This window comes from Bison bison, unplaced genomic scaffold (genome assembly GCF_000754665.1).
Source record: "Bison bison bison isolate TAMUID 2011002044 unplaced genomic scaffold, Bison_UMD1.0 scf7180017864314, whole genome shotgun sequence".
In the NCBI taxonomy this organism is placed as follows: Eukaryota; Metazoa; Chordata; class Mammalia; order Artiodactyla; family Bovidae; genus Bison; species Bison bison.
In genome coordinates, this window is record NW_011494886.1 from 2,501,041 (window position 1) to 2,522,465 (window position 21,425).

At 37.3% G+C, this 21,425-nt stretch overlaps 1 protein-coding gene across 5 annotated transcripts in view; it reads right to left on the reverse strand.

Annotated features, from left to right (window-relative positions):
* LOC104997828 (cell surface glycoprotein CD200 receptor 1) overlaps positions 1-20,467 on the reverse strand; it is a 65,131-nt gene extending 44,664 nt beyond the window's left edge. For all 5 annotated transcript variants that reach the window (XR_826363.1, XR_826364.1, XM_010852760.1 and 2 more), the window contains exon 1: positions 20,151-20,467. Coding sequence is in view for 3 of the 5 variants with exons in the window: in XM_010852760.1 (XP_010851062.1) it covers positions 20,151-20,217 (67 nt within the window). In the remaining 2 variants the exon portion in view is untranslated. The remainder of the gene's footprint in view (positions 1-20,150) is intronic.
* Positions 20,468-21,425: the final 958 nt, after the last annotated feature.

The following is a 21,425-nucleotide window of genomic DNA, read 5'->3' on the forward strand; positions in this document are numbered from 1 at the left end:
ATATATATATATATATATATATATATATAAATGCACTTGATAGCATTATTCCCATTTTGCCAATAAGGAAGCTGAGCTTCTGGGACATTGACTCCTGGTAGGCTACAGTCCATGGGGTCACAAAGAGCTGGACACGACTGAGCAATGTCACTTTCAGTGTATTCAAAATTTCTCCAAAAAACCCATTGTGCATTGAATTTTATCCTAAAATGTTTCTCTTTGTTGTTCAGATACTGTAGATGCACTAGAAGTGTATTATTTCCTTGTGAATACTTTGAGTTTTATGCCTTCCACAATTAGAGCCTGCCACAGTTGGAGCCTGCCGTATCCATCCTCAGTTCTAATCATATATCCAGTTTTTCTCATATAATGGCAATACCCAACCATGTGTAGTTCTTGGAAACCTCCAAATGGCTTCATGCCTTCTTCTAAATGCCACTCTTTGTGTGCAGTTTTCTTCTTCCTTTTATACACGACCCACTCCCTTTTAGCTACTATTTACTTTAATAAAACATTGTTTTAAAATAATTTTTGAACACTTAGGAATAGATTTTTGCTAATTTGCATGTTACTTATTTCAGTCTCTCCATGTCGACAGGTGATATCATCCTCATTTTACAGATGAAAAAATTTAGACTCACCTTGATGAAGCAATTTGGCCATAGTAACCCAGCTTGGGCTTAGCTGGTGGCTCAGATGGTAAAGAATCCACCTGCAATGTGGGAGACCTGGGTTCGATCCCTAGGTTGGGAAGATCGCCTGGAGAAGGGAATGGCTATCCACTGCAGTATGCTTGCCTGGAGAATCCCATGGACAGAGAAGCCTGGTGGGCTACAGTCCATGGGGTCGCAAAGAGTCAGATACAACTGAGCAACTTACACTTTCACCCCAGTTTATAAGCTGCTCCAATTGTCAAATTTTTCTTGTGTGAATAGTTCTTGCGACAGTGGGCAGAAACGAAGAGTTGGTTCCTAAGAAATACACTAGGATAAATACACTACCTATCCGTGGCATGCTAAGTCACCTCAGTCATGTCTGAATCTTTGTGACGCCATGGACTGTAGCCCGCAAGGCTCCTCTGTCCATGGGAATTCTCCAGGCAAGAATACTGGAGTGGATTGTCATGCCTTCCTCCAGGGGGGTCCTCTCAACCCAGGGATCGAACCTGTATCTCTCAAGTCTCCTGTATTGGCAGGAGGGTTCTTTACCACTAGCCTCACCTGGGAAACCCAAACTTAACCCAATTAAGAGAGTTGGAGAAGCAAGTCCCAGCCATGTTTCTGTAGAAACAACGAGAGACAAAGGTCTGAAAGAGCACATCAACAGCAAGTCCATAGAATCAGGATTATTATAAAGACACATGGGCACAAGCATTTTGAATTCTGAATCTGAATAGGAAAAGCCAAGCTAAGGAAGAAGATTTGAGACATTTGCCAAAATTCATGGGCCAAACCCACCACTCCCTCACTAGATTGTAAGCTCCAGGGGGGCAGGGATTTTCATCTAGGTTTTTCATTCTTCATCCTCAGTGCTTAAAAGAGTGGTTTGCACAGTTTCCTGGCATGCAGCTGGCTTAAGCTGGCTTAAAAATTAAGGTCAACACAACCCTATAGTTACGGACAGTTCACAGAAAAAGAAGTATACATGTCTCCTAGTCATTTAGAAAAAAGCTCAACATCATTTATGGTAAAAGAAATACAAAATAAAACTACTCAGAAATGCTATTTCTCACTTATAAGATCATCAAAACTAAAAAACTGGAGAATATACTCTGCAAAACTGTAGAGAAATAAGTATGCCAATATACTGCTGGTTGGAATGTAAAATGCTACCACTTCAGTAATGGAAAATTTGACAATAGCAGTTACATAAGCATTTTCCTTTTGACCCAGCCATATCACTTCCCCAAAACTATCCCAAAGCTATATAGGCAACAGTTAAAATATATTAATATATATACAGAAGACAGGTCATTGCTACACTGTAATAGCAAGACTTCTAGAAATAATCCAAATCATAGGGAACTAGTTTTCTAAATTATAGAACATCCACAAAATGAAGTACAATGAAACCCTTAAAAAGAATGAGGAATATCTTTATAAACTATTATGGAGTGATCTCCAGGACATATTGTTACATAAAAGATGTAGGACAGATAAAAGTGTATATAGTATCAAATTCTGTGATATGCAGCTACACTAAAGCAATGCTTACAGAAAAATTAATAGCTTTAAATACTAATAACAAAGCAGGAATTACCTAAAGAAGTTAAAAACAAAATAGAAAGATGAAAATAATAAAAGGAAGAGCAAAACTCAACAAAACAGAAACCAAGTAATACAAAAATTAACAAAATTAAAAGCTGGTTCTTCAGGAGTTCCCTGCTTGTCCAATGGTTAGAACTCAGCACTTTGACTAGAGAAGTTCAGATTCAATTTCTGGTCAGGGAACTAATATCCTACAAGCCACAGCACAGCTCAAAAAACAATAGTATGTGAAGAACATTTATAATCCAATAATTTTAAAAATCAATTAAAAAAAACAGGCAAGTGACTTGAACAGACACTTTACCAAAAAAAAAAAGATTCAGATTACCAATAAATACACAAAAAAGATGTTTAATATTAGTAATCATAGAGGAAATGCAGATTTAAATCAGTGAGATAATGATTATGCACCTATTACTATGGCTAAAGTTAAAAAGACTGATAATATATATTGGAAAAAATGTAAAACAACTAAAACTTTCACACATTATTAGTGGGAATATAAAAAAGTATAACTGCACTAGAAAATTTATAGTAGTTTTTTCCAAAAGTCAAACACATGCCCACATAAAACCTTACCATTTCAATCCTAAGTATTTACCCAAGAGAAATAAAACTATATGTCCACACAAAGACTTGTGCATGAATGTTCACAGAAGTTTTATTCACAATAACCAAAAGCTAGAAACAACCCAAATGCCAATCGGCAGATAGCTAAGTTATCTGTATAATGGAATACTGTTCAGCAGTAAAAAGGAACACACACGAATTGATGAATCTCAAAAATCATTCCTTTGAGTGAAATAAAGTAGACACAAAAGAGCACATATCAGACACCACAAAAAGAGTAAACTAATATAAAATGCTAACTAATCTATGCTGACAAATGGCAGATCATTGGTTGCCCACAGATGATGGGTGTAAAGACAAGGAAGGACTACTAATACATGAAGGAATATTTGGGGAACGATGGATATGTTTTTTATCTTGTTTGTGATAGTAATTACAGAACTATACGACTGTCAAACCTCATCAAATTGTAACTTTTAAATGTACCCAGTTAATTACATATAAATTATCCCTGTTTAATTAAAAACAATGTCAGAAACATCAGGTTTTAACACACATAATATTAGAACATGCATCTACACAAATAAACATGAAAGAAAATACAAATGAAAACCACTTGGCACTGGAAATAATGTTTAAAAAAACCTTTTCCATCTAAGTCAAAATCATCAGTAGAAGTAAGATTGTTTTGTGATTTGACTACTAGTGAAACCTCTTAGTCACTTTGAGCACTCGCTTTGAGTTTCCTTTCCCAAATCATCATTGTCATATGCCTGAGCAACTATACACCGCCCACACAGGAGACATTGTATAGGCATGACTATGCAAACACATACTCCAAAGCCTTCCTCCAGTGAGTGAAAAAGGCTCTCAGAAACAGCACATGGTTTTCTTGTGTGATTTAACAGATTTTATCTATACAAAATCCTGTGCTTTGCTGGGCTGTACTGACTAAAAAAGTTAGAAATAGGCATTTCTAATATTTCACAATTCCTAGTAAAATCCCTGATTTAGTAACTGTTTATTAACCAAAGTAGAACATATATTATGCCATAATTAATCAATATAGTGGCTTAAATTATTATTTCTAATATATGCAGATGGTAAACAAAAAGTAAAGATTTTCTGCTGTTTCATTCATTTGCAAGGTTTGGGGAGAATACAAACAAGCAGTAAGGAGCCCGAACAAATGAATTTAAGCTGAAAGAATCCTAAAATTGAAGCAAAACTATAGCCTAAAATATTTGGCTATGCTCTAATAAAATGACCATATAGCTATAAAAGAGAATAATGTAGAAGAACTTTATTTTTACATTTCTTTTAATATTTCTCTCCAGAACTTGAGACTTCTATGCTAGTATTGACCTAATTAAAAGTCATTTTTATGGTTTTTTGTGGTATTTACATCTTTATTTGTCATCTTTTCGTTATTTAACATTTAATGAACTTACTATCAAAATACTTTTTAAAAAGAGGAACATAGAATACATTAAAATATATTCAATATATTTCAATACACTTAAATCTGTGCGAATATTCTGATATTTTACACAAGGAGGACCAAATAATAGAATTATTGCATTTTTCATTTGGTGTTTCAAGCTTCTGACTTCAAAACTGCAAATTATCATAACAAATACAGAACTGGATCATTTTGAATAAAGCAATGGTGGGAAAATATGAGAGATTTGAGTTTTACTTCACTCTGCTTCTTTCCCAAATTACTTAAAATAATTAAATTTATATACTCTAGTTCTCCCCTCTGCAAAATGCAGACTGTCATTCTTAATAAGTAAGGAATAACTAGTGAAAGGCATCTGAAGAGCACTACAAATTGAGGTTTAAAAGCCAGTAAAAAGGAAACTACATTTCTCCTAAAGATTCAAGCTTCATTTTAAATAAATGCAACTCTGAGACTGAGATCTTAATCACACAAAGACCCGGAAATCAAAATCACACTGCTAGAACAACCTTATTTAGCTATACTGAGCACGTAACTTTTTCTAATCACCAGTATGGTAAAGTCAATACAGTACAGAAAGCTTTATCATAACTCTCTGGCTTCAGAAAACTTAAAATATCAACCTTAACATTTTAGTTAGTATGTTTGTACTGTGTTTTATAAAACTGCATGTTGTGGATATAGGTTAGACATACAAGTATTATTTCCCAACAGTTTTTAGAGTTATGAATGGATTCAAACAAGAAGAGACCTTGAATTGTCTCCTTTTTTTTAGAAGTTCTGAAAATAAGATGAATTGTTAGCCAAGTAGTCTAATTATATTTCTTTCTCTAATGCAATAATTTTCACATTGGGAACTAGTGGAAATCCATGATAGTCAGCCAGAAAATCCATAAACTTTGTAACTTTGGGAGAAGTTTTACAATAATGTACCATTTTATTTCTGATATATAATTTAAAAGTACTACCACCCTGTAGGAATAATTGAAAGCATAGCCAATTTCCCCCCACATTTTGTTATTTTCTAAATAGCAAACAGTAATGGAGAGACAAAACAAAACAACAGTTGGAATAACAGACTCATGTTATTTTTTTCTCTACTAAAGCTACCTGAAAAGTAATGCAGTAATTTTATGAGAAATATTGCACGTAAAGGAAATGAGCTTTTTTTTTCTGCCTCCTAAGATGATGATCAGTCTTTCACTAGTAGTTTTCACTGAGATGGTGTCTGAGTGACCACCTATCACATGTATTAGAGCTTTTGGACTGGTGGAGGGAAGCTGGAAGCTGCATTAATAATACTTATTTATTCAGTTACAATAGCTAGGCCTTAATAAATGCCTGTATCATGGAGCTTTCAATCTAATAGGAATAATACACAGTAACCAAATAATCACACAAGTATATGAAACTGTAATAGCAATAAGTGAAAAGTATATAAAATATACTTTGAGTAACTTATAGTAGTACTGAGGTGATAGGCAGCCTCTAAGATGGTCCCTACTTTCTTGGTAATTGTGTCTTTATAAATCCTCTCCTCTTGCACGTGGGCTGGATAGGACTTCCCTGGTGGCTCAGACGGTAAAGCGTCTTGCTTACAATGCAGGAGACCTGGGTTCGATCCCTGGGTTGGGAAGATCCTCTGGAGAAGGAAATGGCAACCCACTCCAATACGCTTGCCTGGAAAATCCCATGGACAGAGGAGCCTGGTGGGCTACAGTCCACTGGGTCGCAAAGAGTCAGACACGACTGAGAGACTTCACTCACTTCACTCACTTCTAACAAATGCGATACAGCAGAAATTATAGAATGTCAGTGCCAAGATTAAGTTATAAAAAGACTACGGCTTCTACCCTCATGGTTTCTCTCTCACTCACTCTTGGGTCACTGTGAGAGAATAAATATTTGTCTGTGGGTAGTTTATTATGCAGCAAGAGGTATTTGATACAAGACCCAATGAACAAGACGCAGTCCAAATAGAAGTACTTTTATATGCAGAGAATGTGTATCTGGAGGGAATAGGATCTGAAGAAAGACTGGAGCTAAAAAAAAAAAATGTTTCAGCTTTTGCTATTAATCTAATCTTCCATAATGATTTCAGATCTTTTTCCTGAGACAAGTGTATTTTCCTATGGAAGGAGAACAGAAAAGAAAAACAAATGCTTGCCAGGAACACATGTATACCTGTGGCGGATTCATTTTGATATTCGGCAAAACTAATACAATTTTGTAAAGTTTAAAAATAAAATAAAATTTAAAATTAAAAAAAAAATGAAATGTCTTTTAAAATGAAAACTATCTCCTTTATGTGTCTCATGGCTTAATATTTCAATTATCATGATCCTTGCTTCCAAAAAGGAAAGAAACTGAAATGTAAAATAAGAGATTTGGGCTTCTTTTGTGGCTCAGCTGGTAAAGAATCTGCCTGCAACATGGGAGACCTGGGTTCCATCTCTGGCTTGGGAAGATCGAATAACAATTGGGAAGATGGAATAACAATGTCAAAAGCTGATCCTGGTAACACAATACATCTAATTTGTGTTCTTATACTTTAATTTATGAACGTTATTTACATTTTAAAATACATTAACTTAGTAGCACACAACACCTAATTAACTGTTCGGTAAACAAAACATTGAGTAGAAACCCAAAGTTTTAGCAGAGACAAAACTAGAAAAAAACACCACAATTAGAGTAACAAAATCAACTAGCCTTTTGGCTAATGTTAAAATAAATAAATTTCCACTTATTACCTCTGTAATATTGCACAGATTACTCTCTGAAACAGTTGCTCTATCTACATTTATGGGAATTTAATATCTGATAGGAATAGGCATTCAAATTCCTAAGGGGAAGAATGATTATATCATTGGTAAATGACACTGAGGGAACTAACTAGCCACTTGGGAAAAAATATGGATAGGAAACGTGCTAATAAAAACCATATTGCTGGGACTAATTTTTGTGTATGTGACAATAGTCACAAAGTCTGCATCATTTTAGTAGGACACCATATTAATAAAAGTCATATTGTTGGGCTAACTTTTTTTCAGGCAATTACCATCACACAGTCCAAAACTAGGTAATGAAAACAAATTTGTTCCCTACTCAAGGTAGATGTTGTACAAATGTGTATCAGTGATCACAAGGGTCAGTGTTTTTGGTGAATAGATAGTGAATATATACACATATCAGATACACAAAGATATGGACATACCACATTTTACTGCGCTTCACTTTACTATGTTTTTTACAAATTGCAGGTTTATGGAAACCCTGTGTTGTGAGATGATGGTTAACAATTTTTAGTAGTAAAGTATTTTTTAATTAAGGTGTATACATTGTTATTTATACATAATGCTATTGCACACTTATACACTACAGTGTAGTGTTGTTATTTAGCCTCTCGGCTGTGTCCGACTCTTCTGTGACCTCTATGGACTGTAGCCTGCCAGGCTCCTCTGTCCATGGGATTTCCCAGGCAAGAATGTTGGAGTAGGGTGCCATTCCCTTCTTCAGGAGATCTTTCTGACCCAGGGATCAAACCCACAATGCTTATGTCTCCTGCATTACCAGTAGATTCTTTACTGATAAGCCAGCAGGGAAGTCACAGTATAGTGTACACATAATTTTTTTCTTTAGACAAAACTTTTACATGCACTGGGAAACCAAAAATTTGTGTGTCCCAGTTTATTGTGATATCTACTTTATTGTGGTGGTCTGGAACCAAACCCACAATATCTCCAAAAAACACCTTATATTCTAGGATATTAATGCTTATATAGTTTATAATTCTTAGAAAAAAACAAAAAGTTGGTCTGTAGGGGCCAATTAAATAAGTTATGAAGTAATATCTATAAAAGAGCTTTGGAAACTGTAAAATGATAATTATGATACAATTTTTTGAATGTTTGTCATATTCAGACATAGTATTAAGTGCTTTATATATATAATTTAACTCAATCCTCACAGCAATCCTAGATACCATCTCAGGGAGTTTGGGTAAATTCTCCCAATTTAAAAATATTGGCAGCTAATTCAAAATTTCAAAAATATTACATGAGCCAGTCAAAAGTGTCTCTAAGCCAGATCCAGCCCATGGACTGCCACATCACTGTCTTTGATGTGGAAATTAAAGACAAGGCCAAATTGAGAGTCTTGAAACATTTAAAATTAGGGATCTAATGAAGGAAGTAAAGTTAGCAGAAACAATGAAGAAAAGTAGAAGGTAAATGTGGGGTCTTGAAACCAGGGAAAGAGAAGTTTTCAAGACACAAGTAATCAAGGCCAAGTCATATATGAAAAATTTTAAAGTAAGGAGTAAGAGACATTATGATTTGCTAACAAAATTCAGAGACCATTAAGAGCTGTAAGAGAGTAGTAGTGTCAGTACAGAGGCAATAGAGAACAATGGCAAGGGCCCAAGCAGAAGCAACTGTCAACAACTGTAGACTTGCTCTTTCAAGAATTTTTACCCTGAAAGTATCAGAGAATGAGACAGTAACTTTATCCTTTCATGTCAAATCTGAAAGAGAGAGATGGGGCAATGTCTGAAACTAGAAGGACTTTTCTAGTGGGTATTTGAGTTGTACAGCGTATTTGTAGACAGAGGCAGCGCTAGCAGTTACAAGAGTGGAGGAGGCTAACTGGCAGGCAGGATCCTAGAGGTTGTGGGAGGGGATGAGACAAATGCAAAATGAAGGTTTGCTTTTGAAGAGGCTGACACTTGGTTCTTCAGAGCGAAGCATAAAGGGCAAGAGTGGTTACAGATACCAGAGACATTTTGAGGAAGTTTAGGCTGACAAACATTTTCTGAGTATACCTGGGCCTCCTGAGTGGTGCAGTGGTAAAGACTCCACCTGCCAATGCAGGAGACCCAAGAGACACAGGTTTGATCCCTGGGTCAGGAAGATCCCCTGGTGGAGGGAACGGTAACCCACTCCAGTATTCTTGCCTGGGAAATCCCATGGATAGAGGAGCCTGGTGGGCTACAGTCCATGGCATAACAGAGTTGGACCTGACTGAGAAACTGAGCAGACACAAACACGCAGGTGGACAAACACTTTCTGAGTATAACTACTCAGTGTCAGGTAGCTGTGCAGAGCTTTAGGAATAGTAGAATGAATAAGGCAAGGTGCTGGCTCTCAGAAACCTTAACATTTGCGGAAGTTGAATTCCACATTGGATGAAGGGTAAATCTGAAGGTGAGCAGCCTGTAGAGCTGGGACAATGGGGATAGTTTAGGTGATGAAGAAAGACCTGAAATGGTGTTCTTAATCTTGGCTCCCATCAGAATCACCTACAAAAATTTGTGAAAGTCCAGATGCCCTGAAATTTGCATTTAGGCTTCAAATAGCATCACTGCATCTTTAATATTTTAGGCCCTGTGGGTGACTCTGTCTGGAAACTAACTTCAAATTATTGGCTCAGAACAACCTCTGAGTAACGTCTAAGAGAGAGTCAGTAAAGGGCAGATACAATGATTTTTTTTTTTTTTTTGGAGAATGAAAACAACTAGACTTAATTATTTTGAACCTACCACTCACTACTTACTACATGAACATTTTTTTTTCCAAAAGTGTCAATATCACAAAAATAAATCATAAGACCAGACATTCTCAAATTATGTAATAGATGCTCATGTGTGCTCAGTCGTGTTCCACTCTTTTCGACCCCATGGACTATAGCCTACCAAGCTCCTCTGTCCATGGGATTTTCCAGACAAGAATACTGGAGTGGGTTGCCATTTCCTCCTGCAGGGGATCTTCCCAACCCAGGGATTGAAACTGCATTCCCTGCATTGCAGGCAGATTCATAAACCATAGGGAAAGATGGCATAGTATTCCATGGTAAATTAACAAAATGGCAAGGACAAAGAAAAATCACTAAGCAACTTAAAACTTTATGTGAGAACACCCTTTGAACACACTTAGGCTCCCCTCTGTTGACAGGAAAAAAAAAAAAATCAGATTCTGCTTTCTCCTTTTAGCTGTGATCCTGTCTCTTTTCTTTGCTACCAAACTTCTAGAATTAGTGGTGTGAACCCACAGCCTCCATTTCCTATCCACCCATGCCCTTCTCAAGGTTAGCAATCTTGTGGCTCCTACGTCCTTCCATTCAGGCCACAATTTTGAACGTCATCAGGCCCTTTACAGTCAACCTTTAGGCCTTTCTTCAGTGCTTATGCTCCTGGACTGCTTGGCATATTTTGATGCTATTAACCATTTTCGGAGAAGGCGATGGCACCCCACTCCAGTACTCTTGCCTGGAAAATCCCATGGATGGAGGAGTCTGGTAGGCTGCGGTCCATGGGGTCGCTAAGAGTCGGGCACGACTGAGTGACTTCACTTTCACTTTTCACTTTCATGCATTGGAGAAGGAAATGGCAACCCACTCCAGTGTTCTTGCCTGGAGAATCCCAGGGACGGGGGAGCCTGGTGGGCTGCCGTCTATGGGGTCACACAGAGTCGGACATGACTGAAGTGACTTAGCAGCAGTAGCAGTATTAACCACTTTCCTCTTCTGCAGCCATGAAATTAAAAGCTGTTTGCTCTTTGGGAAAAAAGCTATGACAAATCTAGACAGCATATTAAAAAGCAGAGACATTACTTTGCCAACAAAGGTCTGTATAGTCAAAGCTATGGTTTCTCCCGTAGTCATGTATGGATGTGAGAGTTGGACCATAAAGAAGACTTAGCACCAAAGAATTGATGCTTTTGAACTGTGGTGTTGGAGAAGACTTTTGAGTCTCCCTTGGATATCCCTTGGATAGCAAAGAGATCAAACCAGTCAGTCATAAAGGAAATCAGTCCTGAATATTCATTGGAAGGACTAATGCTGAAGCTCCAATACTTTGGCCACCTGATATGAAGAGCTAACTCATTAGAAAAGCCCCTGATGCTGGAAAAGATTGAAGGCAGGAGGAGAAGGGGGGACGAAAGAAGACGAGATGGTTGGATGGCATCACCAACTCAATGTACATGAGTTTGAGCAAACTCTGGGAGATGGTGGAGGACACGGAAGTCTGGTGCGCTGCAGTCCATGGGGTGGGGCCACGAAGAGTCAGACACAACTGAGCAAGGGAACAACAACTAAAACCCCTTCCTTCCTGCACCTCTACCACCACCGTATGCTTCTCCCTATCTGTCTCCGTCTCCACAAGCCTGCCTGTATCCTCAGGCACCTTTGTAAAGGTATTTCCCCAGGTCTCACCTGCTCCTCTTTCACCATCATTCCCCACCTTCAGAACTTGAATTGGGCCTCAGCACAGTTGATTTCTCCTTGTTTTATCACTTCAGTCACAGTTTAGCTCCCTCGGCCTTCATATAGGCTGTTTGACTTTCTGGAATATTCATCCCCTCAACTTTCCTTGCCTGGCTGTTTTATGCTCTTCTTCATTTTAAACCTCGCTTCCAAAGAGCAGTTTTCCCTGATCTTCAGAACAGATCAGGCTTACCAATTACACATTGCCATGTCACCCTATATTTCTCTTTACTCATTTTATTTTATGAAATTATTTGTGATGATTAATTTAATGTCTACCTTTCCTAACAGATTCTAAGCTCTGTGAGAGCAAGATCTATGTTTCTGCAACAGAACATTGTGTCTGACACACGGCAGACACCTCCTTACCTACTGATTGACAGAAAAAGCTAGTCCGTGTTGTGAGCCTTGACTTATTTTTCCTAAACAAGAATCTCAGTCCTTATGCCACTGTTTCTCACCACTCAAATGCTTGCTGTTATTTCAAGTATATCACACCAAAAAATCATGGATTTTCCCACATATACTTGCCACATCTGTTTTCCCCTCTATTTTTTGTTGCTATGGAGGAGTTCCAAGCTCAGCTCATGCACTAAAAAGCTGAGTAATGTCTTTAGTAATTCCTTAAACATTTCTGGGCTTTATTTGCTCATGTATAAAATGAAAGAATTTAATTTGAAGATTTCTAAAATCCTTCCTGTTTGAAAGTTCAATACTTCTTAATACTGTCAGGCATTTCTTTTATTCCACAAATAAGGAAATTACGGTTTAAGGTCGGGAAGGCAAGTAAGTTCTTAAAGATGACATAGCTAGTGATTTAAATTATATCTCATTATAGATCTTTAAATTGAATACAGAGATTCATAAGAATCTAGAAAATGGGGGGAAGGGGAGTGAGATTTTTTTTAGAAAAATGAAAGGTAACAAAATAGTCAATGCATGGAGGAAATTTAGAAAGCAAAAAGGCCACCTGATGCGAAGAGCTGCCTCACTGGAAAAGGCCCTGATGCTGGGAGGGATTGACGGCAGGAGAAGAAGGGGACGACAGAGGATGAGATGGTTGGACGGCATCACTGACTTGATGGACATGGGTCTGATTAAATTCTGAGAGCTGGTGATAGACAGGGAAGCCTGGCGTGCTGCAGTCCATGGGGTCACAAAGAGCCAGACGCAACTGAGAGACTGAACTGAACTGAACTGAACTGAACATTCAATTTCAACATCTAAGACCATACAGCCAACCAAATCAATATCAGTTCATAAAAACACAATGATATTTAAAAAATCACAATGATATTAAAAAGACAGACGAAGAAAGTTCCAGTTGGCTTATGGCCCTGTAAGCTTCAACACAATAACAACCGCAAATTCTGACAAAATATAAAAGCTATCTGAAGCCACGGGAAAGTAGAAAAAGTGAGATTCTTGAGGGGTATCAATCTTGAAAGAAGGAAAGGTTCCCATATTTATCACTTCTAGTCCCAGGAAATACTGCAGTTGGCAGGACACTGAACAGCTAAAACTCTAAGAGGAAAAAAAATCCACAGTTTTTCTGAAGAACAAAAAGATAGATTTCGGGGCAACCTTGGGCTCTTGAAATTGAGAGAGGCAGAAAGAGAGAGTTCAAATTCCTTATATAAACTGTATGCACATCTCTGGCTAATCCCAAGCCCCACATGGCAGGGCACACTTACGCCAACCAACTAAAGGTAAAAGCACTGTGATTTAAAATATTGTCCAAAAGAGAGTTTTTAGTTTGAGTTCCACCAAGTTCAATGTTTTCTGAAAAAAAAAAAATCAACAAAGTAATAGAATATAGTCCTCTAAGATGTAATAGTCACAATATAAATAAATTTACTCACTGTACAGAGAACCAGGAAATTGTGACCCATTTTTAGGAGGGGAAAAAAAAAAAACATTAAAGGGAGATCAACCTCAAATTGACCCACATATTGCAATTATCAGACAAGTACCATAAAGTAGAGATTAAACTATTCTCAGTGATATGAAAGAAAATAGGCTCACAATGAATGAAGAAACAGAAAAACCTCAACAGAAAGGAAAGAAACAAGTTACAAAATAAATGGAAACTATAAAATAGAAAAATATAAGATGACCTTAACAGAAGAATAGAAATGAGAGAAGAAAGTGTTAGCAAACTTAAAAATATATCGATAGAAGTTATCCAATCTGAAGAGCAGAGAGAAAAAAAAAATAACTGGAAGAAAAAAAACAAAAAACAAACCTATGTTAGCGACAAAGGCCTTCAATGAAGTAGCAGAACGTCTAACTTAGAAAGCTGGTAGATAAATATTTGGAGAAAATAGTGATTAAAAATTTCCCTAAATTTACCAAGAAGCATAAATTTACAGATTCAATAATTTCAGTAATCCTCAAGCAGGATAAATATAAAAGTAACCATACGTAGACACATTATAAGTGGTGAGAACTAACAGAAAAAAATCTTGAAAGTGGCCAGGAAAAAACATGACACATTATAGTAAGAGGAACAGTGTTTTGAGTGTCTGCCAACTTTTCATCAGAAATGGTAAAGCAACATTTTTAAAGTGATGAAAGAAAAAAAAGTCAACCAGAATTCTGTATCCAGCAAAAATACGCAAGAATAAATATGCCAGAATGAAGCATATTCAGATAAAAGGAAACCAAGAGAACTCCTCGCCAGCAGGACTACACTATTAGTGAGGATAATAGAAGTTACTTAGGTTGAAGGGAAATAGCATCACACAGAAACTCAGAAATTCAGGAAGGGATGAAGAATATTTGAAACAGCAGCTATGGTGGAGATAGTACGTGTACCCAGAATCCTATTTTAGGAATGACTTTTTGCTCCTGCTGTTAGGAGCACTGTCAGCAGACGGCCTTCAGTTCTCACACCTTCAGAAATCATCTCAGTTATCCCAAGCAAAGTCAGACTTTACCCAGAGCAGTCCATATCTGTTGACTGATTTGGAGAATGAGGCCCATAAGACATTCTGATTCAATGCAGAGCCTCTCTGGAGCCACTGTAACTCCAGAAATTCACATGCAGTCAGATGAGGGTGTCATGATTGGGATTGCTGGCCTTTTCCCCTCTGCTGCGTTGCCCTATTTTCCAGCTGCTGCTTCCAAGAGTCCTCACTAATAAGCTTTCTCTGCTCAAAACTCAACTTTTAAAGTTTATAACTATTTTAAAAAGTAATGGTTTGATTCTTAGGAGCAATTAGCATCACACAGTCCCAAGTCATTTTGTAGCCACAGATCTGCTCCCTAATCCTATTTAGGAATTTTCAAATCTGTATTGATGACAACAAGGGGAAGAAGCAAAAGTATATCCATGGTTACTACATTCTTAATCACTGTACAGATTGATTTTTCAGATACAGCAGAAAGCCAAATGACAACCGAGTTATTTTATTAACTAGCACCATTAACTGAAATACTCGTGACTTTGTTGGAAAGGAATTTACCTACTGTGGAATTCTCTGATTTGTTCCCATTTCCTTATTTCTATCCTCAACCTATTAGCATCTCTACATACAACTTCTCATCTTAGTCTGCAATTTCAGAAGAGCTTCTGTCCTCTTTTTTAAAGTGAAGCATTCCATCTATACTACAGTGTCTCTTTTCCCACATCTTCTCAGATCTTATTTTCTGTTATAAAGAAGAAGAAATAATTATCATTCCTAGGACCCAAATCCAAAAATCTCTAGAGCTTATTCTGCCATTTTTATCTCAATGTGTACTCTTTTTGTGGGATCCTCCACCATGAATAATTCACGAAGCCTGGATTGTGCTATACTTCCAAGTACCAATAGAGATTTTCATCCTGTGTGTTTGCCATCTCTAGACTGAATTTAACATCTTCCTCTGCAAAGAAACTTCCCTTCTTAGCCACCAATGACTCTCAGTGATACCATGGACCTTCCTAAAATGGAAACTCAAGGGTAAGAACCCTTGCCCCTGCTTCAAAATAAAGCTTTACCAAGTACCACTCCCACTCAATGAGATACTGCTACCACATTTTTTTTCCAAAATTTTATTTTATTATTTCCCCCAAAAGTTACAGTTTCCAAGTTCCTTTGTTTACTGATTAAGGATGCCTGAAATGCAGCCTTATTTCCTGAGATCATATAACAATCTCTGTTACATCAAGCTACAGTGCTTTCTCTCCCTGAATCATCTGCCTTTAATCATGCTGCACACCTGCTCCTCCCAATTCCTATCTTTATTTCCCCATCTATCCAAACCTATCATTCAAGACCCTTCTCCTCCAGAAAGCCTTCAATAACTCCAACACCATTTCAAGATTGACTGATTTAAAGTGTTCTCCATGTGTTTCATTTTAGCTTGATCTCTCTAATGTAGGTGGCAAATAATTTTTAGGCCCTATTCTCTCTCTCTCTCTCTCTCTCTCCCCACACATACACACACACACACACACACACACACTATATATGCAATCAATAACCTCTAACCAGATTGACAAAGAGAAGACACAAATTATCAGTATGAGGGGCAAAATAAGAGATTCTGCAGACACCAAAATCTGCAGATGCCAAAAGGATTTGTTGATGTTGTTCAGTCGCTCAGTCATGTCCAACTCTTAGCAACCCCGTGGACTGCAGCATGCCAGGCTTCCCCTCCTTCCCTGTATCCTGGAGTTTGCTAAAACTCATGTCCATTGAATCGATGATGCCAACCATCTCACCCTCTATCAGCCTCTCCTTCTGCCTTCAATTTTTCACAGCCTCAGGGTCTTTTCTAATGAGTCAGCTCTTTGCATCAGGTGGCCAAAGTATCCAGGTTTCTCAGGAGGCAGGTAAGGTGGTCTGAAATTCCCATCTCTTTAAGAATTTTCCAGTTTGTTGTGATCCACACAGCCAAAAGCTTTAGCATAGTCAATGAAGCAGATGTTTTTCTCGAATTCCCTTGCTTTCTCTATGGTCCAACAAATATTGGCAATTTGATCTTTGTTTCCTCCGCCTTTTCTAAACCCAACTTGTACATCCGGAAGTTCTCAGGTCACGTACTACCAAAGCCTAGCTTGCAGGATTTTAAGCATAACCTTATTAACATGCAAAATGAGCTCAACTGTATGGTAGTTTGAACATTCTTTGGCACTGCCTTTCTTTGGGATTGAAATGAAAACTGACCTTTTCCTGTGGCCACTGCTGAGTTTTCCAAATTTGCTGACATATTGAGAGCAGCACTTAAACAGCATCATCTTTTAGGATTTGAAATAGCTCAACTGGAATTCCATCAGCTCCACTATCTGCGTTCATAGTAATGCTTCCTAAGGCCACTTGACTTCTTCACACTCAGGATGTCTGGGTCTAGGTGAGTGACCACACCATCATGGTTATCTGGGTCATTAAGACCTTTTTTGTGCAGTTCTTTTTTGTGTGTATTCTTGCCACCTCTTTTTAATCTCTTCTGCTTCTGTTAGGTCCTTACTGTTTCTGTCCTTCATTGTGCCCATCATTGTATGAAATGACCCCTTGATGTCTCCAATTTTCTTGAAGAGATCTTTAGTCTTTCCCATTATATTGTTTTCCTCTATTTCTTTGCATTGTTCACATAAGAAGTGAACATAAGAAGGTCTTCTTATCTCTCCTTGATATTCTCTGGAACTCTGCATTCAGTTGGGTATATCTTTCCTTTCTCCCTTGCTTTTCATTTCTCTTCTTTTTTCAGCTGTTTGTAAAGCCTCCTCAGACAACCACTTTGCCTTTTTTGCATTTCTTTTTTCTTTAGAATGATTTCAGTCACTGACTACTGCACAATGTTATGAACCTCTGTCCATAGTTCTTCAGGCACTGTCCACCAGACATAATCCATTGAATCTATTCATCACCTCCACTGTGTAATCATAAGGGATTTGATTTAGGTCATACCTGAATGACCTAGTGTTTTTCCCTACTGTCTTCAATTTAAGCCTGAATTTTGCAATAAGGAGTTGATATTCTGAGCCATAGTCAGCTCCAGGTCTTGTTTTTGCTAACTGTACAGAGCTTTTCCATCTTTGGCTGCAAAGAATACAACCAATCTGATTTCAGTATTGACCATTTATTAATTGCTTAAGCATGGATGTTTAAAGGATACCACACCTAAAAATTACTAAAATGTGTACATTCATAGCTATTGCAAATTAGAAAAGGAAGACTGAAATCAATGAGGACAAACACCTTCTTTCCACATTGCTTTTAATCTCTTTTTCCATCTTTTGCAAACCTGCCAAAGCTGCCACTCAACCCTCCCTTGATTTTTATCTCCTCTTGTGAATGCCTGCCCCCTACTGGAAGATAATGATAAATGGTTAAAATTAGCCCAAAGAAGAAAAAAAAAAAAGGAGGATTTCTTTTCAGTAACTCATAATCTAAATATTAGCGACTTTTATAAAAGAAAAGAGTCATTTTGATGCGGACATCAAAATATAATCTGAACACAAGAAAAAATCTAGAAGACAATAGTATAAAATAAAAAGAAAGACGTGGCGTGCGGTAAAGGGAGTTTGAGGGAAGGATACTAGATACAAGACTAGAGAGCTTTTCTCTGCAATGGATGATTAGCATTGTTTTTATTTTTCCCTCTCAGACACTTTCTTAATAAATCTTATCCATCAACTACCACATTACTTGAATTTAAAAACAAATAAGTAAACAAAAAAGTAAATAATTTTTTTTTAATTTATATTGATTTTATGTTTAAATGGTAGTACTTTAGACATATTGGATTGAGGAAAATATTAAATTTACTTTCCTCTTTTTTTGGCATTTATTTATTTATTTATTTTTTAATTTAATTTTATTTTTAAACTTTACATAATTGTATTAGTTTTGCCAAATATCAAAATGAATCCGCCACAGGTATACATGTGTTCTTTAATGGCATGTTCAGAGAAGTCATTAGCTCTCTTCTTTGTGAGTTTGTTTTGTCTAATAAAGTGAGTTATTTCTGTTTGGCAGTATTAATAACAAAGCAGTATTAGTAATAAAGATATAAACTCATGCCCCAAGGGCTTTGCATATCATTATTCTGAATTATTTCATGGTGAATTTATCATGTCAAATCACTGCACAAAATATAATTTGCTTTTCCATATCTTTCTCTTAAATATTCTGATAACACTATAATTATAGAAGCACAAATCTCAGGGATTTGACATTGGTAGTATATCCTAGCTGTGGTTAGAAATAGTTTTAAAATCCAAACCTTTAAACTATCAAATTCAAAATTATCGATTATGTTTTAATCATGATTTTTTTTCTTTTACCCCAAAGTCACATTGCAGCTTAACATAAATAACTCATTGTCTAGCTGACATTCCCAGCCAAATTGGGTATTGTACAGGTTTCTATAAAAACTTTCTACAACAAGATCTCAACTACTGAAAGATTCAGCTGATTTGATTTTTTTTAAATGAGTAAATACTCCATTCAGTTTATAACTACCTATTGACTTAATGGTGCTTGTTAGTGAGAAGCACAAAGACTAAGTATTGAGGAAAACTGCCTATTCAGATGTTTAGTGTTGCTTACAAATGTATATTAGTACTAGGTATGACTGTCATATACTAGTAGTATAAACTGGGACAAATTTCAACTCTCTATACCTCAGTTTCTTTGTAAGGTGGAAAAATGTCTTCTATGTCTACTTCGCCGGGTTGCTGTGCTGATCAAAGGAGAAAAATTATGTGAAAGCACTCCCCAGAAAAGCTCAGTGATACAGCACAGTTACTTTACATGTGCTCACCTACATGAGGAAAAGTAGATGTTTTCCTGGAAGACGGGCAGTATTTTAAAATCCTTTATATGAGAAAAAAATAAATTTTTCTCTTTGAATTACTAAACTATAAAATTTTAAACCAAATGTTTCCTTGCAACTGCTCCCATCAACTAAAAGTGAAACCTGAAAACTCCCTCCTACATCAACTCCTACCAACCCTCAGGAGTGAAACCAGGACACCCCCACAACAGCCCCAATTTCTCCACAACTCTTGCAGGAACCTAGATGTTGAAGAGTGTGTCTTCTAATCCAGAAAGAGTTTCTGACAGCCCACACATATTAAAATAAATGTAGACCTACATCACAGACACAACACCAAACTTCTGAATGTGTTATATTTTTAAAAGTGCCTGGTCATCGAAAGTGACAAGACAGCAATAAACTTTCCTAATTTACACTGTTAACAATACAGACATAAATAGATTGGGATTATTATTTAAGTGGTTTAAGAAGAGACGAAAAGAATTCAGCTTTCATCAGATGACTTGGATTGCTACTAGAAAGTAATTTATTCTGCCTTGCCCTAAAAACGTGTTGGGGGGATGAGGAAGTAGGCAGTGGGGTAAAGTAAAGATATACGTATAGTGTAGTAGGATGAAAAATAAAATAAGCGAGACAAAGGGGAAAGTAAGAAAAATAAAGTGAAGTTAATCTAGGAGGAAACTCTCCCCTCCCCCATAACTCTGATTGTATTTGCTGTGCTCTGCCCCCATAAGAAAGGCAAAGAGAGCGCAGGAAAAGCTGTGACCACGTTTCTCACCTGTCATTCTCCTGTCACCCTCCCAAAGAAAATTCAAACTCACCTGCAACAAAGAAGAGAGTCAAAATTAGTCGTAGCTGAAGATCAGAAGTTATCCAAGTGCAGGGCATTTCTGTTTCCTTATTTTCTGCCCTTCACTCAGCACTGTTCGTCCACACAGGTGTAAAAGGAGCTGTGGACATGGTGAGGCTCTGTCTGATTGACTCTTCCGTGCTGGATCTTCTTAGCCCATTAGCAGCTCAGCACTTCTTTCCTCCTAGCCCCTTCCTTCACCTCTATGTGTTTCAGCCAGATTAGTAACTTGGAACAGAAGAAACTTCTCTGGAACTTGACACAGCAATAGATTTCCTGTATGAAGCACTGAAGCAAAGACAGAGGAAGCGGATTGATTGAGTTATCTTTCAGCTCATTGGTCCTTCTCTCACTTCTGCTATACACAGATAAACTCTACAGTAAGGCACTGAACGTGTCCAAGACAAACTTGGTTTAAAAGGTAAAACAAGATATTTATCTATATTTGGCCCATCTCTGTAAATTTCCCAGTCATCGTAATTTTAAAAGTTATCTCCAGGTTGAAGAGGTGTACAGTCTTAGTAACCAAGCTTGAAATAAAAGATTTTTGCTTGAAAATTCTTGTGTGATTTTGGGAGTGTGATTTTGGGAGTCGCACACAACTCTAGAAGCATCATAAATGTGTTACTTTCCTATTACTACTGTAATAAGTTACCACAAACTGAGTGGCTTAAAACAACACAAATTAATCACCTTATAGTTCTAGAGGTCTGAAGTTCAAAATAGATCCCATACAGATAATATCTAGGTATTGGCAAGGCTGCATTCTTTCTAGACACCTGAGAGAATCTGTTCTTTGCCTAGGGGCCACTTAGACTCTGAGTCTCGTGGCTGCATAATTCCCACCAGTGTTCTTTGCTACATCTTCTCTGATTGTAACTCTCCAGCCTCCCTTTTATAGAGACCTTTGTGATCCACGATCACCTCCCCATCTCAAAATCCTTAACCACATCTGCAAAGTCCCATTTCCTGTGTAAGGCTACACATCTACAAGTTTCAGAGGTTAGGACATGGATATCTTGTGGTAGTAGTATAGTATGGTGGTGGTGGTTAAGTCGCTAAGTCATGTCCAACTCTTTCGACCCCATGGACTGTAGCCCGCCAGGCTTCTCTGTGCATGGGGTTTTCCAGGCCAGAATACTGGAGTGGATTGCCATTTCCTTCTCCAGGGGATCTTCCCAACTCAGGAATCGAACCCAGGTCTCCTGCATTGTAGGCAGATTCTTTAGCAACTAAGCTGTGAGGG